Source organism: Enoplosus armatus, chromosome 16 (genome assembly GCF_043641665.1).
Source record: "Enoplosus armatus isolate fEnoArm2 chromosome 16, fEnoArm2.hap1, whole genome shotgun sequence".
NCBI classification, from domain to species: Eukaryota; Metazoa; Chordata; class Actinopteri; order Centrarchiformes; family Enoplosidae; genus Enoplosus; species Enoplosus armatus.
In genome coordinates, this window is record NC_092195.1 from 12,234,685 (window position 1) to 12,256,931 (window position 22,247).

The window sequence follows — 22,247 nt, forward strand, 5'->3', positions numbered from 1 at the left end:
ACAGGAGGCTTGAAGTGCTGCTTCATGGAATGTAAGAGCATGTACTGTATGTAAATAGTTTGAATGCAAATGTAAATAATAAACTGCTATGCGGATGCTTCAATGAGTCTGTTTCTGCATTAACGTGATTATAAAGGTAAACTGAGTGTGTAGTCTGAGGGAATAAACAAAAACCCTGCAACAAATTGAAACAAATCAATGATGGATTATCAAAATTGGACTGTTGATTTACTGATGTCCAGCCACTTGGCATGTTATAATAATCTTAAACTGGGCTGCTCAGAAGTCATACAGTTAAAACATGAAGTGTAAATGACTGGACTACATAAAACCATAATTTTCAGGTCAAAATATAGAGACAAGAAGCTTCATAGAGCATTTTATTGTTTAAGGATATGCATTTACATGCACATTATAAAGCAAATAAGTAGGGAATATATACTTTTTCAAATAGCATAAGCTTCTTTTGACCAAGTTAGAAAATAGACCTGGCAGTTGTCTCCAAATAATAATATAAAACTCACACATTTTTGACAGAAGGAACATAAACAGGGTGGGAATAACCTGCAGCTGGAGGCTTTTGAGGTGCACCAAAACTCTTTTAGTCGACACCACAGCTTCTCTGATGGCCGACTCTTTACTCCCAGATGGCTCATGCTGAGTTTGGCTGGTTGACATCCCAGCAGAGCGATCTGTGGTCAGGCTGAACATAACAGCTGCTGAACACGACATCTGATACTCAAAATGCTGATCGCTTTGGATAAACTGGGTTTTATTGCCAACAGGAGCTGAACGACAAGACAAGTGAACTGAGTTTGGCTACTTTAGGGAAACATTTAAAAAGAAATTATTCCTAAAGTCTGCCCAAAAATCAGGTTTAATCAAATGTTGTATTACCATTTCTGATCTGCAGACTGGATTTTTCAACCTTATGGACTGAACTCTCCTCATGTAGATTTGTACAAGGAAATCATTCAGGTAGAGATGTCTTTGGTAGGCTAAACAAGCTAGTGTGACAGCTAGCATTAGCACTCAGTGGAAACTGAACATTTAGCATCAGGTTTCATGCGTTGAATGAGGCAAATATAATTAATCCTCTGATGATTTTTATGTTTATCATTTGAAGACATACAGAATGACGAAATGAAAGTAAAATAAAAACACTATACAAAGGATTTCTCCCCAAAAGGCACTGTGGGTCCAACAAATATAAAATTATTTGCATTAATCATTTGCAAGGATTTAAGAAAACAACTTAAAACACATTGTAGTTACAATACAGCCAAACCTCTGAATCAAGAATTATAGTTCGATGTGGATATAACTGAGGGAGAATCAAAAATGTAACCCTATTACCTTCATACATTCACTACTGGATATTAAATCACTGACAGATGTGTTTCTCATTGCACCTTTACGTATACCAGAGCGTTTTCATTTGCCATGTATCCCTTGACTGGACTTGAAAAGCTTCCTTTTCTTATTGCAAATACATCATTTGGTTGACTTTCCAGTTTTAGTCACTGATTACTAAAACAAGCCTCATGAATTGTAAGAATTGATATAGTTTGAGATTTAAAAATCGGGCTGCTCTGCTTTTGTCAGTTGCATTTATAAGAAATAACTTAAAATTCCCTTTCTTTAATATACCTCTCATAATTCCAAGATATACTAAAAAACTGCAGTGAAAACTTGCACAGGTGAAACCACAAACAAAGATCTTTTTTTTTACCAGTGCAGACAGGGGCTTGTGAAGATGAATTAATTCAAGATGGCATCTGTCTTAAATGCACAATATTTACGGTTCGAGACGTTGTCAACACAGCACCCACCCGATTATACTAAAAGGTTTGGACCCAACACAGGGCTTCAACATTAAAACCAACTTTCCCAAAATGGAAAATAAAGATAAGCAAAAAAAAAAAAAAAACAGGAGTCACATTTTAAACAAACGCAACAATAATAATTGTTCTTATAGATGATTATGGAAAAATAAAATTTGCTACAATATGGATTGGTCCCTCTTAGGTTCAACAATCCTTTAGCTGTGGTGTTTCTCATGCCATTTAAAGAAGTCACAGTGGTGGCACAGCGGTGGACCACAGTGATGACATATCCATCCCTGATTCATGCAAACCCCCGAAGAAAACCAGATTTTTGCAGTCACGAGGGAGAATAGGTTTAGGCTTTAAAATAGCAGCTCAACTTACTATTGAAAAGAATATCAGACTCATCATAATAGGTGGATGGGCCTTCTGCAGCATCTCAGCACCTTGATAACATGCTTTACACCTGTGCACATACATTCACCTCTACCTCCTACAGGCCTTGCTGCTCCGGGTGACACACACACACACACACACACACACACACACACACACACACACACACACACACACACACACACACACACACACACACACACACACACACACACACACACACACACACACACACACACACACACACGTTGTGTCACTGAAGAACAGAGCCCTCTGATCCGCTCTGACTTTACTGTGCTCCCGTTTACTTTACTCACAAATCTCTCTCCAACTTGGTCTTCGACCCCTGACATTCACATAATATAAAATATAATTAGACTTAAACTTATAGCCTTAAACTTGACCACCAGCTTCCCAAAGGGGGGGCTTCACTCAAGAGGTGAAATTAGGTGATAAGGCTAAGTGAGCTAGCAGTGATAACACCGCCAACACTCAAACAACAGGACCTTTAGATATCTGTTTGTATACAGCGATTCTTTATTGGGCTTACAGGCTGTGCGGCAGTGTTTTTGGTGGTCTCATTTATTTTCTCGTCTTTCTCTGGCCCTATGTCTGCGATGTTGCCTCCACTCTCCTCATTGATGTATAGAAATGTCCCACTAATGCCCTCTTTTGGCGAAGCAGGTGGAGATGACGAGAGCAGACGATGGGTGAAGGCTGCGTGGCTACTCTGAGGTGGATAATGCTCCAGGCGGTCGTACTCCACCTCGGGCATGGGTGCGATGGTGACGTCGTTGAAGGTGGTGGTGGGATGATGAGGGTGGGGGTCCGCTGGGGCGGAGCAGGGTGGATAAGCTGGTCGTGAGGTTTCAGGGTCTGAGCAGCTGAGCTCCGAGGAGAAGTGGCTACAGTGCGAGTCGGCCACTGAGGGCAGGCTGCCGCTCAGAGATGGTGAATCAAACTCAGAGGAGTTTGTGCTGCGCTGCTCCAGCAGCTGAGCATCCATATCTCCCTGCATCTCGTTAACTTTTGTTTCTCCTTTGCTGCTGCTACTGCTGCTGGCTCTTTTCCAAAGCTTTCCTTTGCTCTTCTTGCCCCCTGAAGTGGAGGGTTCTTTTGACCAGGGGGACGAGGGGCAGCAGTGGTTGTCATGCTGCGCACAGCAGCAGGTGGAGGGGCATGCGCATGTACCACTGCTGGCACCTTTAAAGCCGGCAGTGCTGCTGCTACAGCTGGCTTCATCCAGGCTGCTGCTAGCGCTGTAGTGCCTAATTTTCTCCTGTTTGGACTCCATGTCTGCCTGAACTTCCAGACTATTGTCTCTGCAAAATACAATCGCTCAAAATTAACCAACAGTAAAAGAACGAATAATTTTAGTTTTACAACTTTGGTATCTTTGGCAGTGCAGTAAATAAAGGTACTTAAAACAAAAAAGGTACTAAAAAAAAATAGGACATGGATTTTTTTTAAAGAAATGTGCTGCTGCAACAAGTAGGATGAGTATGCTCTGACTACTGACCTTTCCAGAGGCATGTAGGCATTGAGGATTGATCCTGCCATGGCTTTTGTGCTCGCGTTGTCACTGATTGTCCCCAGACTGACAGTGGCTGACTCTCCGCTCAGACTGCAGCGCTCCTTCTGGACATCAGCCTGCACTTCCATCCTGGAAATAACAATCGACACAAAATATGAGATAGTTCAACTCTCGATGAGTCACTGCACATTTGCTTTAATGAAATTAAGGCATTCTAACATTTAATATCTCAAAATGCACAAACATGCACTACTGCTGTCTTGCTCATTTGCGCAAATTCATAAAAATGTCAAATGACAATTTCTGCTGATTTCTGCTTCACTCTGTACCATTTTTGGCTACAATTTTCTCAATAAGACATTTATTACAATGTGGAGATCATCCGGGTCCAGTCTATTACCTGTTGTAGCAGCTGCCAGAGAGGCTGCCAGTGATACTGGTCCCAGCGAGGGCTGTAGTGCTGGCGTTGTCGCTCATATTGTCCCGCTGAGTGGAGCTCATGCCGCAGCGCTCCATGTGGCTCCCACTGACACTGAGGCTCAGGCCCGTCAGGCCACCGACACTTGCTCCATCTCCGAGGCTGGGATTGTTCAGCCGAGTCTCTGCCACTGAGGTTGTGTCTAAGGAGAGAAGGAACAGGAAATGTCATTTTATTAATTGACAGAAGATTTGACAGACAAAGAAGAGCCTAGATGACAACAACAAACAAAAGAGAAATTGAAGTCAGGGCCCAAAGTTTATTCTTCTGAGGTTATATCAATGACTTTACTGACTTTTATAGGCTTTAAATTAATCCTGGAACAACAGATTGATGAATTCTTGGTGTGAATAAGGTGTCATCAAGTCTCACACCTTATGTTCGTGGAAAGGTCAAAGTCCCTGCTGTCATTTGGATTCATATTTATCATTCACAGTGTTGACCGAAGCTGTAAGAAATGCAATCCATCTCCCTAAACGCCTCCTGGGAAAGCACAACCTCACGCAGCCGTCAGTTCGACAGTAACAAACACACGCTGGCAGGAAAAAACCACTGACACTGAGCCAGTCATTTCACACCATCACACACCTCAAACACTTGTCTCCCATGAACTGTTTTGGCACTTCATGGGCTATGAATAATCTATGTGTACACACAAAAGCACTGACAGATGTAGGTGTACTTCTGTAAGCCAAACGGAGTTACATGAACACAAATGTGCCAGCACACATAACTGCCACAACCTCTTGTGTTATGGTTGCTAAAATGCTGCTGGTATTTTCCAAATATTCAGGTGCTGTGCTGTTGTATTTAAGCAAACTTGGGTCATTCTTACTTGAGTAACTTACTTGTGAATAAACTTAAAATAAATTGAGTGACAAAAAGTTAACAAGAATGCAAGCAACATGAGGCGGGAATACAAGAAGTCAAAGTTCAAAAGGAGACAGAAATGCAACATGTTTATTGATAATCCTGTTTTGTCTTTTAATCCGATATATTTCATGGCGTGTTGTTGTGCTGGATGTACTCCGTGTTTTATGTTACGCTGTCACCTGATATACATTGTTTAATGTGAGAGTGCGTGGTGGGTTTTACATATTTTTATTGTATGATTTATGTATGTATTTTAAGTCTGTGTTTCACCCGACTGCAAGACAAGTTTCACTTGGGAACAATAAAGTTAAGTTGAAACTAAAGTCTACCACTTGTTGTATATTCTGAACACTACTGGGATCATGTAGGAAATCAGTGGCAATGCTTTCCAGTGTTGTTCATCAGCTCCATCAGTTAGAGATGCTCACCTGTGGCTGCTGCCCCGCTACCTATGTTGTCATTTTCGTCATCAAACTCAATTCGCACCCCTTTGCCATTGCCAGCAGACACGCCACAGCCGCCGCCCCGGCACAGTGAGATTGGGACGACTCCGTAGACGTAAGCCAGCATGATGGGGACACCGATGCCTATACAACACAACGTAAACACACACTTAGACTGTGGAGGTAATCAAGGTTATATATTCCTTTTAGATTTCCCAGCATATCCACCTCTTTAGACAGTTCAAAGCAGAAAAACAAGAATGGCCCTAACCCGAACCCAACAAAGGAAACCCTTTTAAATCATTTCAATGTTGCCGAGAAACAGATGGTGAAGGAGAGAAAGTCAAGAGGGAAAAGAGAGAAAAAAAACCTTCTTTCTTACCAACAGTGACGGCTGCAACCACAGGCGACACAATCACAGACAGTGTCACACCACCAGCTATTACCAAGTTCCTCTTGTGTTTAGAGATGTCCTTGCCCTCGTAGCGATTATGGATCTGAGGAGGAAAATCAGTTAATTACCTTAAAGAATGAAATCTCTGGAACTACAGCTGTACCACTGCTAGCTGTCCTCTGTTCACTGTCTCCCTCTAAGCTTTCCATTTATCTGAAGAAGCTGTTGGTTTTGAGCACTATTGCTCCATATCTTTCCTCAGCTGTCTGGCGTGAGCTCTCACCTTTCTGCCCACATAGACTGGGATGCCAATGATCATCGCAGGGATGGCGATGCCGGCTATCAGGGCGATGCCCACGGGCGCACCGACCAACGTGCCGAGCTGCCAGAGGATCTTCTTCTTTCTGCTCCAGGGCTTCTTCCCCCAGAAGGTGCAGCCTGACGGGCTGAGAGGATCGGAGGGAGAGAGGAAAATGGGTTGTCAGTGTGCGTATCATTGTTACCATAACTACTAAAACTAGGGCTGAAACATAGTAAAGTGATAAGAAATAATGATGTAAAAGATGGAAAATAGCAGCTGAAATTATTATTTTTTTCTCCTGAAAATAACTACATTTTAATAAAATAATTCAGTGACTATTTCCAGACTATCAGTACACAGAGGAGACAATTAACTACTGAACATGTATCACAAATCAACAATCAATACTCACACATACTCATTTTGGTCAAGGACAAGAATGAACAGGGAAACACAACTGTGGTGACTACTAACTGCAGATGAGGAGTTTTTTTCCTACTGTACGTTTGTCTCACCTTAAATAGTGCAGGTCAGAGATCTCCTTCATGCAGAGCCAGCAAAACTCGCAGCCGCAGACAGCACAGGTCATGTGATTACAGCTTCCATCATTCATCTTGATGATGTAGGCAGCACAACGAGGGCAGGGCTTTATGTCGTCACCTAGTGAAGGTTAATTGAGGGAAAAGCAAGAGAAGCATTTTGAATACAGCATTTTTAATGATTATTTATAGTATGTGGTTAAAAAAAAGGGATGGGTGTGAGGTATTTATTTGTTTGTTACCTGCGGCTCCACTCTCTTGGCTGTAGCTAAGGGAGGAGGACCTGAAATTCCTCAGCCGGAGGCTTTGGGCCCTTTGTTGTCGTGCTGTGTCACATGTCTGGTTGGGATGCCACAGCTGTTTGCAGTGGTAGCAGAACTCTGTCCCACAGCCCTCACGCCCACAGGTGATCTTTGGGCAGCTGGCACAGCCAAACGCAATGACTGCGTAACTGAGAGAGAAATAAAATTCAGCCAAAAGTGGTTAGTATTAGCTGTAAGGAGAGGATGGATGTAGTAGTTTAGCACAACACTAGGGGTCAGCAGAGCTAAAATGAAGTGTAGGGGTAGAGCAGGAGTATAAAACTAGGGTGGGTAAAACAAAAGGAGCTGCTTCTAATGTGTTTAAATACAAAAATCAAAATCCAAACATTCACAGTATGCACTGCTGCTATTTACATCTTCAGGAATCCAACACACACTGAGTGTTTGTTACATAAACACAGGAAATTAGCTGACTTTCGTAACGATTTCTCCAATGAGCTCTGTTACAACAAATCAGTACTGGCACAATCAGTTCTGGACAACTGCATGTCACCACAGCATCCCTCATCAATCATTATAAACAGTCAATTTGAGAGCCGTTATTGAAAAGTATATGGCATGGCAGAGGCAAAGTCCAACAACTGTTTTGTCATAAAAATGCAAATCTAATACAAGTTGGCACACTGACACTATAACGATCCATCACTTAGGCATTTACATCCCAACACAATTACTGCCTCAAATAAATGGCTTTATTAGTCGTGAAAATAATAAAATGAATGGGAGCAACAGTTTCACTTTGCTTGCTGACTCACAGTCCTACCCTAACCCTTTTAAATAAAGTAAATACATGTATGAGAACCTCAGTTAAACCCTGGGATTGTTGCAGCCATTCAGCATCGCATAGTAGGGTTATGATGGGAACATTAGAAACAGACGATAAGGAAAAACAAACACTCTGGCTGACGTATGAACTGGACAATGCGCAACAGTTCTATACTGAATATCACTGAGTGCAAAAGCATAAAGGTCCAGTGTAAATGCTCAAAATAAGAGTCTGCAGCTTACATAAAACCCCAGCTGATGTGAACATGGCACCATAATATCTTTCTTCAGGAATGTCATTCTGTGAAACAAAGCCTGAAGCTCAAATTCCCTAAGTATTTAATCCAAAAGACACACAAACATCAGCTGAAACCAGAGAAGCAACAGGGGCAACAGTTGTGAAGAAAGTGGTAGTTACGTAAAAGCACTCTTTTACTAAAAGTCGGTAAAGTAAAACAGTAAGTAAAATTAATATTTTGATGTTAGCAAAGGTGAACTAGCATCCCTTTGTTTCTGGCAAAAAATAAATAAAGGAGTTGAATGTTGAAGCAAACCACGGCCCTTGTACTATGCATTATTATTATTATTATTTTTTTAAACACAGACATCTAATAATCACTAAATTACTCTGAAATTCTTGAGAGTAGAGTTGCAGCGATTCGTAGAATAAGCCATCACCATTTTGATCATCTTTTCCTCAACTTCCATAATAGTAAATTGAATATATTTGAGCTTTAGACTGTTTGTCTGACAAAACAAGACATTTGTAGACAACACCTTGGATACAGTTTTTTGACCAAATGATTAATTGAGACAAACATTTTGGATAAACTGGAGAAAGGCAATCTATCTTAACAGCACAGCAGGGAGATGAGGTTTATTAAAAGCCTGATTATAGTTAAAAACTCCAACTGGTTTCACCCTCACAGGGTCTTCATTTGGGACAATGTTAATAAAAAAGATAAAAGTTAATAATGGAGTCAGGGTGGACTATGACCACACATATTTTAGAATTTCCATAATATTTTAAATATTGTATAGTGGTTTTCTCTGCTATGTCAGATGAAGGAAACAAAAAAAAGTACCAGTAACAATGCTTTTTTCAGTGTTTCCCTAGAAACTGTAGTGCGTGTGGGCACCATATACCTACAGAGCATTCGGTCTAGACAGTTTCCAGACAGTCTGTACTTCACACCTCAGTGAGGCAAACTGAAGGCAAATGGTGTAAAAGTCGTAAAGTGGTCGGGATAACTTCCAAATGGACCTTTTGGTATTCTTGCTTGTGTTTTTCCACATACATTTCAATGTATTAATCATAGACCATGATTTCATAGACCATCAGTGTAACAACTGCATTCCTGTTCAGTTTTGACTTGTGTTTTTATACTGAGAACTCCCTTTCCTTTGAAACGCAACTTTATTTGTACAAAATACAAAAACAGTGCTGATCGAATAAGGTTTAGACATACCAACCCCAGACAGAGCTTAACTGATTAGATGATGGGAGCAAGAAGAGCTGAAACAAGCTCATGAAAGAACCATTATTCTAACAGACAGGGTCAGCAGTGTTGATGCAACAAAGACAAGAGAGAGAGTGAAGGGTAAAGCCATCACTGAACTCAGCAATCACTCAACGATGATAACTGAAATCAGAATGTGGGCTTGTAACTGCTTTAAAACTATGTAAAAAAAAAAAAGTTGTCTTTGAAACACTCCTGCCAGCAAAAAAACATTAAAAAAATAGACTGTCGCAAATGCAGATGAGCAGTTTTGATTATGCTGTGTGCATAGTGGTAGTCATGGCCTAAAGGTGCATTAAACAACAGTTAAGCAGGGTGACCCAGTCAGCGCAGAGAGAAAAACGTTAGCCTCTGTTCAGGCCCCTGTGAGCAATCTGTTGAACCCCTACCAGCTCCAAACATACAAGACCCTGACCTGACCCTCACCTGCACTGTCACCTCCTCGTGAAAGAGGGAAACCACAAAAATAGTTTCTCCCTCGGAGAGTCAACAGAGTTTTTATTTTTTTGAGCCATGGCTGAAGGAATGGACTGAGGTTTGCAGAGCCCATCTGACCTCAAACTAATACTTTACATCGCCTAATTCAATACCTGGATGTTTTTTCACTTTGATCATTTAAACTTTGTTTTTACTTTTTAATCTTGTTCATTGTTTTACCGTTTTATTCTGTGTGGTACTCTTATTACATATTTCTGGTCTCATTATTTTAGGATAATTTAATATTTACTCCGTGTTACTGTAAAGCACTTTGTAACTTTGTTTAGGAAGTGCTTTACAGTGAATAAAACATGAAGCTATTATGATGATGATGAGTATTATTAATAGAGAATATTTTGAGTCTCTAAATTTTAGTATGTGTGATGAAGGGCAACAAAAATAAACCTAACCTGACTGAATTTAGTTTTAATATTATTCATACGGGGTCTGAGCCCATTTTTACTATTTAATATGCTCCTATACTTAGGGATGTATATATCCCTCTACAGCGTATAACCATTAGTGGTCAGGAAAATGACAGGTACAGTCGGATAACAATAGGCATCACCATCACTTGCTGCTCACGCCTTTTGGGCTGACTCATTAGGCTGAAGGAATAAATCGGTCTTTTACTGCTACAAGATATTTATATCTCAGGCATCAATGCAGAAACTGGGGTGAACTTCAGAAGGCCAGATTACAGCCTTGAAGTTTCCCTGACGTAGCTGCTTACTATGTTATTTTGGGACTTGTGTATTTGTTCTATCAGAAGTACGAAACATCAAGAACATCTCCGGTAACCGAAATAGAGATTTTAAATTATTAAATAAAAGATGTATATGTGGAAAAAATCTCACATGCTTGAATTTTTTTTGGCAAACAGCTTAAAGTAGATCCTGTTAGTCTGAGTGTGCTTTGTTGCCATAAATGTTAGGTGGCAACACTTTTAGAGAATATTTAAAATTCGTTCCCACTCTTGAGTTACACTGCACAATCTTTACGTCATTTGTCTGAAAAAAACATCCAACAAGCTCTCACCTCAATTCAGCTGGTGAGTCGTACTTTATGTACAGAAAAGGTTGTCCTAATATGTTATTCACAGAGTATCCTATATAATCCCTCAGCTCTCGTTCTTACCCACAGTCAGGGGCAGGGCACCAGCGGCAGTCAGGTTCAGACACCAGCCACCTCCTCAGCATGAACTCCTCGTACTTCTCCATGAGGGCTCGGTCCCCCAGGATCATCTGGATGTCGTGGGGATTGAAGCGCTCGGAGCACTCGGGGCAGCAGATGTTGACACGAGACTCCGAGATCTCGATGCGCAGATACTGTCGCAGGCAGTCTGCACAGGAGCGGTGGTGACAGGTCATGATGTCAGGGAAGCGATCGCGTGCATGGCGCAGCAGGCACAGTGGGCACTCCAGCAGCTCTGATGAAGACCCTGACACTGATGAAGTCGATGCTGCGGCCAGTGCAGAGTGGGCAGAAGTTTTATCATGCTGAGTCTCTGGATGGACACTTTCGGTGCTGACAATGGTGTCCACTCCAGTTCCAGCCTGCTGAGGCCTGGACTTGCGCTTGGGGTCGCGGTCAGGCCGGCGGCGTCGACCGAAGAGTGAGTGGAGGGACAGACGGCGCTTCTTGGGGGTCTTTCTAATTGAAGGTAGGCTAACGGAGGAGGCAGCAGAGTGAAGGTCTCGCTCTGAGCCTGTGCTGCCATGGTGCTGCTGGTGCAGGCTGCTCATCACGCCAGAAGGGGCGCCGCTGGTGTTACGACCAAAAATCACCACATCAGGAGATGAGGGACGGGGAGAGGGAGGGAAGATGGAGAGACTGGGGTTTAAGGGACAGGATGGTCAGGGGGCTGGGCTGCTGTTAGCTAGGACATAGTGGCTGGTACAGGACGTCTGGAAGTCTGTGGCGTGGTCTGTCCCTGGTTTAAATCACAGTGACGAGATGTAGATGTTCAGATGTAGGACACCAACCTGACAGAGACAGAAAAAAAACAGAAAATCAGGTACAGAACCAAAGCTGAATGCATTAACATTTAATGTTCTGCGGCAAAAACAGAAGCATTTGGAAGACGAGTGTAGTGGTGTGTTCCTCAGGATTCATAACAACCAATCAACTGGAGATAACAAGTGAAAAATCTGATAAAATCTAAGACAACTATCATTGAGGCGTTTCACTGATGTCTGTGTTAAGGAAAGACCATCCCTTTGATAATTTGTAGTTTTCTGGCAGACTTCAGGCACTTTTTCCAGGCGTCTTCGGCGTATGTGTGTTTGTGCATGTGAGACTGTTTACATAAAAAGACTGCAAGCTTTCCCTAGAGTGTGTATTAGTCATGTGTAGGCAAAACAAGACAAAAATCCTGTGTTTTTCCCATTGCAGATCTCCAATGTGGCCACAGCTGTGTCAATGTGCGTCTAGAGCAGCCACACCTTGCCTCAAATGCTTCCACATGCTCTTATTTTACTCAATATGAACTAAAGCTTAACTCATCATGCCACACAGAGCCAAACAAGTACAAGTAGTTAAAATTGATTCTCATGATTCTGCCCTGCTGACATACACCAACACAAAAGTAATCAAGTAATGAGAAGCCAATTTCATTCTAAAATAAACCAACATGTTTGTTTGGGTGTGGTGCTATGCAGGCTTCCACACAGTTGACAGATCCCAACTCAGCTAATGGATTTACATGTTTTGAATAAACATTTCTGCCTTGGGCTGTTTCGCAATGAGACCAACTAGTGGAAGGAGCAGAACAAAATGAGAGCGAATGTCTCACTATTTGCATTTCAACACCAAACTTCAACACTGACACCTGATTCTGTGTTGCATCCCCCTTTCAGCAATAATAACACTCAGATTCCAGTTGTAAACAACATAAAAATGCTGGACAAATAACAGCTTTAACTGGTCAGAGACTCAGTTGGAAAATAAAGAGATTTGAATGCCAAACCACTGCACTCTACAAGATAAAGTCTGTTGTTTGTTTCAAGGCGACCTGTCCTGCTTTTTTGCAGACTAGTCCTGATCTTTAAAATCAATAACCGTGGCCAAATCAGGCTATAATACGGCACATGGTGTGTTCCCAGCTTAGGCTAAGAGAAGAAACAGCATTTTTTTATTTATGTCTTCAAATTTGTCCAACTCATCTCTCATTTGGAAAACAACAAACCAGCACTGCAGACAAACGACTGACATCAGAGATGCTGCAGCTGAGGGCTATGCAGTGTTAATAAAAAACACTTATATCTCCTTCGAGTACACCGTCACTGTGACACACACACACACACACACACACACACACACACACACACACACACACACACACACACACACACACACACACACACACACACACACACACACACACACACACACACACACACACCATTTACCATGTTGGTTTATTAGTTAATTTCAACACAATGTTACCGCTATTCCAACAAACACATTTTGTTGATTGTATCTATCATTAGTTTAACTTCTCACCAGGTTTAAACCATAGGAATTTGAACTAGGGCTGTCCCAGAATCAGGATTCTCAAAGCACTTCAAACCGACTAACCTACAAATATGAGAAATATATGTCACTCCTCTGGTTAGTTCAGCACACCTGCAGAGCAGCTGCCCCACACTTAAGTCCTGAATCAACCTACGTTAATCTCATGCTTTACCTCTAAGACGTCTGTGATGTGAAAACATCAGATTTTCACACAGTCAGAGAAAGTAAAAGTTTGCATCCTGGTTGTAGTTCAGTTATAAAATCCTAGCACACCACGGAGCGTCTCTCCTATTTGGCTGCTGACAGCGCTGTCAGCCGAAGACTCAGCCACACAGGACGGCAGTGGAGGAGGTTGTACTAGCGCCTGGTTCAAAAGTAGTTTAGCCGACTTCACTGACTGTCAGGAGCTACCAACAGACACAAGCCGGACAGCCCTACCTCTTGTTGTCCAGTCGCGCTGCCCTCTGTTTGTAACTTTTACAGCTTGCCATGCTGATTCACCTGCATTGCTGTGTACAATGATGCAGCTAAAAAAAATAAAGTGTAGAAATCAGACTGACAAAATGTGAATCGACTCTCAATTTTCCACATTTGTGTGATACCTTTATGTCCTAAAAACTATATACCTTCCAAAATCCCAAAGCATAATACCAAACAGGCAAAATGGAGGACAAAGAATGATTTCCCTCTGCTTCAGTATGCTCTTGTGTTTGTGTGTGTGTGTGTGTGTGTGTGTGTGTGTGTGTTTGTCATTAGGGACTAATTTCAGGAAAATTCCAGTGGGAGCCAAAAGGTGACTAATTAACAAGCCTACTGCAAATCTCAACTGGGACAGCAATCCTGCAAAGTGCAAACGCTCACTCTCATAACCTGGAAACCTTGGTCTGACTGCCTGCAGTTTTTCTCCCCTCACAATGACATACAGGCAGCAGTTCCATTTTATTACGGCTACTTTAGTGTTAAAGGAAAGTCTTAATAAAAGACTGAAGCCAGATTCGGTCTGGTGCCTAGACTGCATGTGTTCCCCTTCCTCCTCCACATCAACCAAGCATTTTAAGTTGAATTAATTCTGCCTTAATTCTTATGCCAAACAACGCAGATAAAGTTTCAAAGCTGAGGTGCCAAAATACAAAACTTTAGTACACTTCTCCAACTCAATATGGACAGACACAACTGGGTTTTCTGTGTTTAGCAGCAGCAAGTTTCCCAAAGAAAGCAGAATCTCATCAGTGGCCACTCAAAGTGCATTTGAGAGGCTTTTTGATGACAGGAGTAACCTGCAATCCATCTTCACACACATTTGAGATACATGGATACTTTCTTTTTCAACAAGTGCACTTGAAATTTGGGCATAAATTATTTGGCCCCTTTGGAGCCATTTCATTCCATGAAAATTCATATTACATTGCCAATTGCTAGAACTTTTTCATAACTGACAAATGCTAGCTGACAATCCAGTATGAACCACCTTTACTTTAGAGTTAAAGTTCTTTCCATTAAGTGTTTACATTAGGTCGACTCCACACACCCTGATAGTAACACACAATCATAAGAGCACTATAAAATATGGGCAGTGTAGTGTAACATCTTGCCCTTTTACCTCTTTTAAGGTCACATTCAGAGTACCAACACTGTGATCTCTGCGATATCAAGGTGATAACAGGACTGTCAGGACTTGCAAACAACACTTCAAGTTTTTCTTTAACGAGAAACAGAGGTGTCGCTCAAGGAGAAGTCTCGCTCTGAAATCACGCAAGACGTGAGATGTTGCCGGAAGACGACGGTGGAAACATGAGTCATCTTTTTCTTTAACAAAAAGGTCGATCTCTGTAGGGATCTTTTCCATAATGTTGTATGCACTATATCAATTATTCAACAGGCAGTACACTTGACATTTCGGTGTTTCTCAAAATACACTTTGCTGGAAAAACAAACTATATAAAACAAACAAACATGGGGTGTGGAAGACTAGATGTTTAGCAGCCGTAATTAGCTGACTGCAACGAATAAGCAAATTGAATGTGACTTATATGTTAACTTGTCAACTTAAGATAAATGAGGGGAAAAAAAGTCTAAACCATAATTGCGCCTCATCAAGCCATTAGCAACGCAGCCAACTTGTAAAGAATAAAACGTTTTAATTGGCAGTTCTGCAAGTTTAAGAGTCACATTCAAAACCCAACGCCTGCATACCACATCTGACATTTAAGCAACACAAAACACCAGTGGGTATCACGACATGAGATGATGAGATGATTGGACACGATGATGCCACTGACTCAAAGACAGTGCTGTAGCCTATAAACAAGTAGAGAAAAAAACTCTAAAACGTTTTGTGATTACTTTATCAGGTAAAATCTGTATATAAATGTAAATGTAAATACTCAAAACAATCAAGTAGTATGATGATAATAGCAACTACTGAAAGCCTTTTTTAGCAGCAACTTTCCAGAGTCATCCTTGAGTATCTGCGCACCAAACTGTAGCAAATGCTTTTCTAATGATCAATATAGTGACCACAAAGAAGACTTGTGAGACTTATCTGGTTCTGGTGAAAGTGATGTCCTAACACTATAATTCCACATCATAACAAAGCTTGATGATGTATTGGGTCAACCAGCAGAGTCACGAGAGCAAGAGGAAACTTTAACAAGACAGAGGAGCAATTTCAAGCAACCCGCAAGTCAAAGTGAAATTACACTCCCAAGGCGTAATTAAACTGGAAGAGCCTGCCTCGGCACTGTACCGAGTGAGTGGGACTTTCCATGTGACTGAGGTCACTGTGTGTGTGTTTGTGTGTGTACACGTACGTGCATGCATTCAAGTTCTGTGGGTCAAGGCAATCACATGCAACCGCGGCTCACACACTGGGAAGGTGTCCCAGCTCCCGAGACAACCCCGGGGCAGGAAGCCTACTGCGGCAGAATAAATGGTTTCAACCTTCCGTCAACTCCTAAAAGAAATCCCTGAGTTTGCATCAGCTGATGCTACATCTCGACTACCATTGTAATATGATTTAAAGCTGTGGTTTTCTGCTGGAGAGGCCGGTCAATACGAGGTTACTGAGATTCTTTGAGAGTCACACTATAATTTGTGTGTTAAGATGGACAGGAAAAATTGTAACAAAATGTGTCACTTGGGAAAGCAGTGGTAATGGATTTAACAAGTATGGCCCTTCAGACCACAAAGCAATAACATGTTGGCTCCTGCACTGCTATAAACAAAATAAATCCAGGTTTCCATGGCCTGTAATTTTGCAAAGAGACAATTAGGTGCATAACCAAATTGCAATGGAGCATTTTATGTTACAGGTCTGTGACTGCACACTGGCACGTCAAACCCTGCTTTTGTTATTTTTGGACTATTAATAAGCTATAAACAGAACATGGCCCTCTCCCAAAGAAACATCCTTTCCTGAATATTCACATTGACAATGCTCCAGAGCACTTGTACTATTTCCAAAGTAAATAGAAGAGCGGCAGCTCAAATAAAACCAGGCAACAATAAACATGTCCCCACTATGGATGGAATTCCTTTTCTGAAACTATTTAATAAAGAATATATAACGTTGTGCTGACATGAAAATGTATCATCTCCTTGAACCCTTAGGTGGTTTCAAAAAATATCAGCACACACCAGTGAGATGTGTCATCTCCCAGAGTCTGATCAAAATGGTTTTATAGTCGCAGATAAATGAACAATCAAAAATAATGAATGATTACTGGATCATACAGTTTAAATAGTGTAAAATGTTTTATATTGAACACAATACTGGATGTAAATTCAATGTAAAATGTAACTTAGGTTAACGTTAAGGTCTACCAGGCCGAAACGTTTACAGTATTTTACATAAACATAATATAAACACAAGGATCTCCTAAATGTTGTTATTGAAAAAGAGTGAGAAAGATATATAGTACTTGAACTGGACTTCAGCTCTTTTCTAATCTACTTATCCTATTTTTGACAACGCGGTAGTTGAGCCACCTCCAGTTTATCACATTCCTGACGATATCTCAGTTTCTGGAAGTGCACACCATCCACACCGAACTGTTGGCTTGACATTGTTGATTTAAAATGGTCTATATTTGAGTCCAGGGGGTTTTGGGTAATCAGGAGTGTATTAAGAAGGAATCTTAATCCAATATGCTGTGTTTTTCAATGCTGAAGTGCAAATTCAGGTATAGAGGAAGTAAACTTCCTAGGATTTTTGCAAGTGTGGTAGTCTTCAAAGAAATCCCACGTACAATGATCAGCTTCCAACACTGGAAGTGAGTGGCTCAAAGCGTTCTTCTGCAAAGTGTTCATCGCGTACGCTAATTTCCCGTGACATTCCAGCCAGACGACAGACTTCCTGATCATGACAATGCATTCGGATAGTACGGCTTGAGGAACAGGCTGGACTTGATGACAAACTCTATAGAAAAGCTTGTGTTTATCTATCACGTTGAGAGGAAATGTTTCAGCTTTTTTGAAACTGTCACTGCCGTCTACAGCACGAGACATCCTTCTGAAGCTAATGCACACTGGGAAAAAAGTTATTGATGTTCAACAGAGAGTGGGGACAGCAGGAACTGGAGTGAAGGCCTCTGAGGCTTTCAGTACTATTTACTAAACAGACAGCCAACAGGGCAAGGTACTTTTCCACTGTTTACACTATAATGAGCCTTCATTTGTATGTGAGTGTCATTAAAACAGATTAAAAAAAACTGTTCATCAATTTAAATGAGGTTGTATTATCTTTCCATTTCTCAATTCAGCACCTTTGAGACAGCTAATAAAGATGGCTTGTGTTTGCCCGAGCTACAGAAGGGGAGATGCCATTTGCCTACTACATAGTGGGACATCAATGCCGCCCAGTAGGGGTCTGACAAGGATGATAAAGGAGAGGAGCCACATCATAGATGTTATTCTATGGGTCTAAATGTCGTTGCCCATTCATTGCAATGACAGCCTGATTTCTTAGCAAAGACTTTCTCCAACTTCTGCATTCACTTCCTACTTTCAGGACCGTCTGCTGCAAGCCTACCCATCTGAACTCCTGCAGGAACTAAAGGGGGAATGCAACACGTGAGGTGTATGTGGTGCCTTGTTGTGGTGATGGGAATTACCGAGAATGCAGATTGTCATGGGATTTTTTAAGTCGTCACTCACCACCATCTGTGGCTGAAACCAAATGTTTGGATTAAATTCAATTCCACATAGGGACAGAATGGTGTGGTATTTGGTGAATCCACTCAATCAACCCTCTACATCATGCATCTTCCCATCACTACACACCATGACAGTCTCCTCGCTGTCTGCCTTTTCTGCTTAAGTCTTTTCACCCCTAACAGCAGGGGGGAAGGAAGCAGATGGGTGGTGTGATGTGGGAAGACAGCTCTAACCCATTCTGTGCTACCATGAAGGAGCAAAGAAACACCGACAGCAATTCACAATTTACCAGCAGTGCAGGGACTCACTGATTAATCAATGCCACCAATGCATTGATTTGATTCATTTAAATTTAATTTAGCTAGAAAATGTGTGATAAATAGTGAATACAAATCAAGTGCCTTTTCACCTTACAACACAGTGCAGTTGCCTTTGAAGCCCAGGTGTTCATATTCACTGATATAAATAAGATTTCCACATTACAGTCAGTTACATTGCAGAACTTCTTCGATTACAATCTCCACTGGGAGACATCATCTTTAAGTTTATCTTATCTGCATCCACGTAGATTAACAGGAACATCAATATAACCGCAGACTGTGATCATACTTCTTCGTATTTGTCCCACGACACAAAAACACACAAAGATCAACTGAAACTTGAAAATCATGTGTCTCTGTCATGCGCTGCTGTCTGGTTGTCATTCAGTGTCACAGTGACTCCAATGATAGAGGGGTGATGATCACTGGACTACACAAATACGACTTAATGTGAATTTCAGACTGCATATTTACTGGTATATACAGAGACAGGGGGCTCTTTCATAAACACAACAGGCATAAAACGTGAATTTTTCTCACTTGAATACCGATATTTTTTGACAGGACTGTCACATAGCAGATCTAAAACACTGTTAATATAAACTAATTATCAACATAAAGTACGATCATAATGTTGTCCCTTGCACAACTGCCCAGCAAATTTATGTCAGATAACCTTAACCTAGTTCAGACTGGAGACATTTTGACCCACTTCAGATTGTTTACACATTATAGTGTGTCAATAAGTGACAAAGAGTATTTGCTTCATCACAGGTTTACTCACAGGAAAAATATGTGTTATGTAAAATGGCCTTGAGACATAATCCTCGGCGCAAATTATATAAAACAATGGAATATGCTTAACCTTACACATCAATATTTGCATATAAAGCTAAGAACAATACATTGTTTAAAAATTGAGATTACATTCAGCAAGTCTGAGACTAAAATTTAAGTTAAACAGTAACAGGCCGTTACTGAAAGCAAAGCACTATGACTCACTGAGAGAAAGCTCCAGTGAGGATGGCTTAGATTAATTTAGCATGCATGCTATAAAAGTCACACAGTAAATAAAGAAGGACCGTGCCGAGCAATTGACCTGTTATCTATTCAGTAAAACACTGTTGACTATGCTTTAAAGTGACAATGGAAAAATTGTAGGAGAGCATTTCCATTCACTGAACACTGTCTATGTTTAATACAATTCACCAGTGGTGGGAGAAGCATTCAGAAGTAAAAGTAGCAATACCACAATTTAAAAATACTCTGTTACAAGTAAAAGTCCTGCATTACAAACCTTAGTTTTATCAGCAACATTAACTTAAAAGTAAAATGTGCTCCGTCAGTGCTACATTTTTATGTTTTACTATTGGATTATTATTATCTATTGGATAATGATGCATCAACATGCAAGCAGCATGTAAATATTGTTACCAACTGAGGTAGAGCTAATTTTACTCATTTTATATACTGTCAGGTGGCTTAATTTACTGTATAACAATGCACTGTATTTTATAGTATCATTCTCAGTTTTTAAAATCCTAATCTACAAAGTAACTCGCAGCTACAGCTGTCAGATAAATGGAGTAAAAAGTACAATATTTACCTCTGAAATATAGTGGAGTCGAAGTATAAAGTAGCATGAAGTTAAAATACTCAAGTAAAATACAAGTACCTTAGAATTGTACTACACACTCAGACACCTGAACTTAAACTTTACATGAATGTCACTTTCTGTAAAAATGTGAACCAAAAAATTATTTAATGCCCAAAATAGGGCACCGAATGACCTATACGTCATTAAAAATTAAATATGTTAAATTGTAATTCTAATCCAGTTATTGTGAAACACAACTTTACTGTACAGTAAACAGAAAACGAAACAAACCAGCCTCTGCTCTTACGTTACATAAATGTAGCGTTAAAAATACTTTAGTTGTCTCGACCTACCTCAGTGATTTATAGTGAGTAAGTTCTGCTATTTCATCTAAAACAAATTTGTGAACAAGTCTTTTAGAGCTCTACACAGTGAGTGCAAAAAGAGTACCAAAATGAGGATACTGAGGATGCCGTTATTTCGTATCCAAAACAAACCCACAGACCCACGTAACATTATGATGAACAGAAATGGCGAAATTAGTGGCAACGTTAAACTCATAAGAAAGGAAAGGAAAGGAAAAGGCTCCATATGTGTCATCTAACGCTCGGCACAGGAAGGACCAAATTCTGTTTACAGTTTCCACCTGGCTAGCCAGTGTTAGCATGCTAGCTAACGAAATCAGATTTGGCTAGCAGGGAGCTAGCTCCCAACTTTAATCGCCCAAAGAGTTGCTGGCTAGCTGAGCTATGGCTTTTCCTCACGTGCCAGACAGTTCAATCGACAATATGGTTTATCTAAGAAAGTAACCTTAACGGTTATAAAACTTTATCTGGTGCCAGCAGAGGCTTTCTGTCGACCTGGAGTTTTAACGAGGAGAATTTACAAGCTAACAAAGCTAAAAAACTGCTAGCTTCTCGTCAGCCTAGAAGAGGAGGAAGTTCTGATCTGTGTGATATTAACCAAACGTTAGCTAGTTCGGGCTGTAAAGATCATCCTTTTACACACTTACCGTTAAATTACCCCCGCTTCTTTTTACTTAACAACAAAAGTTTTGACCGCTGTGTCCATGTCTCAGTCAGCCGTAGTAAAAAAAAAGTGTTGCAGAAAACTTCGCAGGACAGTCAAGGTACATTCCCCGAGTGAGTCTGACTATTGTTGTCAAGCCACAGAACAAAAAAGCTACAAAAAACATGCATACTTCCGGCCGGAAATGTCGGCTTTTCATAATAAAAGACACCGTCAGGTTTTAAAGATGGTAAAAAAGAATAATTTTCTAGTAAATGTTAAAACATGTTTTTAAGTTAAAATAAAGTTATTAACAACAAAATATACTTAAAGTAAAAGCAAAATCAACCTTTTTAGAGTGTTATATTACTGTTTATATTACAATATTTGATTATCAATTTAATTTAAAGTACTGTCTGATCTTTTAATTAATGGCAATGATATTTCATGAACTGACCCTGTGTTTTGAATTACAATATCTTCAAAGCAAATAGCCACTATAGCTGTAAAATAAATGCAGTTGAGTACAAAACACAATATTCCCCTCTGAAAGGTTGTGGATTACCAGTATAAAGTAGCATAAAATGCAAATGCATGTGAAGTACCAGTACCTCAGATTTGCACATGTACAATACTTGAGTAAATGTACAATAGTTACAATAGTTAGGAAATGAGGACTGGGGTTTGAAGGCAAACCGCTAGTTGTGGTATGTTTTTAAAGATTTCTAATAGGCATGTGTGAAATAGCATACTCTACAAAACAATGAAAACACAAAATCACCA

At 40.6% G+C, this 22,247-nt stretch overlaps 1 protein-coding gene across 1 annotated transcript; it reads right to left on the reverse strand.

Annotated features, from left to right (window-relative positions):
- Nucleotides 1-367: 367 nt before the first annotated feature.
- Nucleotides 368-21,594, reverse strand: LOC139298972 (E3 ubiquitin-protein ligase RNF19A-like). Its single transcript, XM_070921803.1, has 10 exons — nucleotides 21,469-21,594; nucleotides 11,007-11,854; nucleotides 7,027-7,235; nucleotides 6,761-6,905; nucleotides 6,228-6,390; nucleotides 5,933-6,047; nucleotides 5,536-5,694; nucleotides 4,157-4,376; nucleotides 3,742-3,885; nucleotides 368-3,544 (listed from the first exon to the last, which is right to left on the reverse strand). Exons 2-10 carry the CDS (start codon nucleotides 11,612-11,614, stop codon nucleotides 2,731-2,733), a joined length of 2,577 nt encoding a protein of 858 aa, XP_070777904.1. The 5' UTR covers nucleotides 11,615-11,854; nucleotides 21,469-21,594; the 3' UTR covers nucleotides 368-2,730.
- Nucleotides 21,595-22,247: the final 653 nt, after the last annotated feature.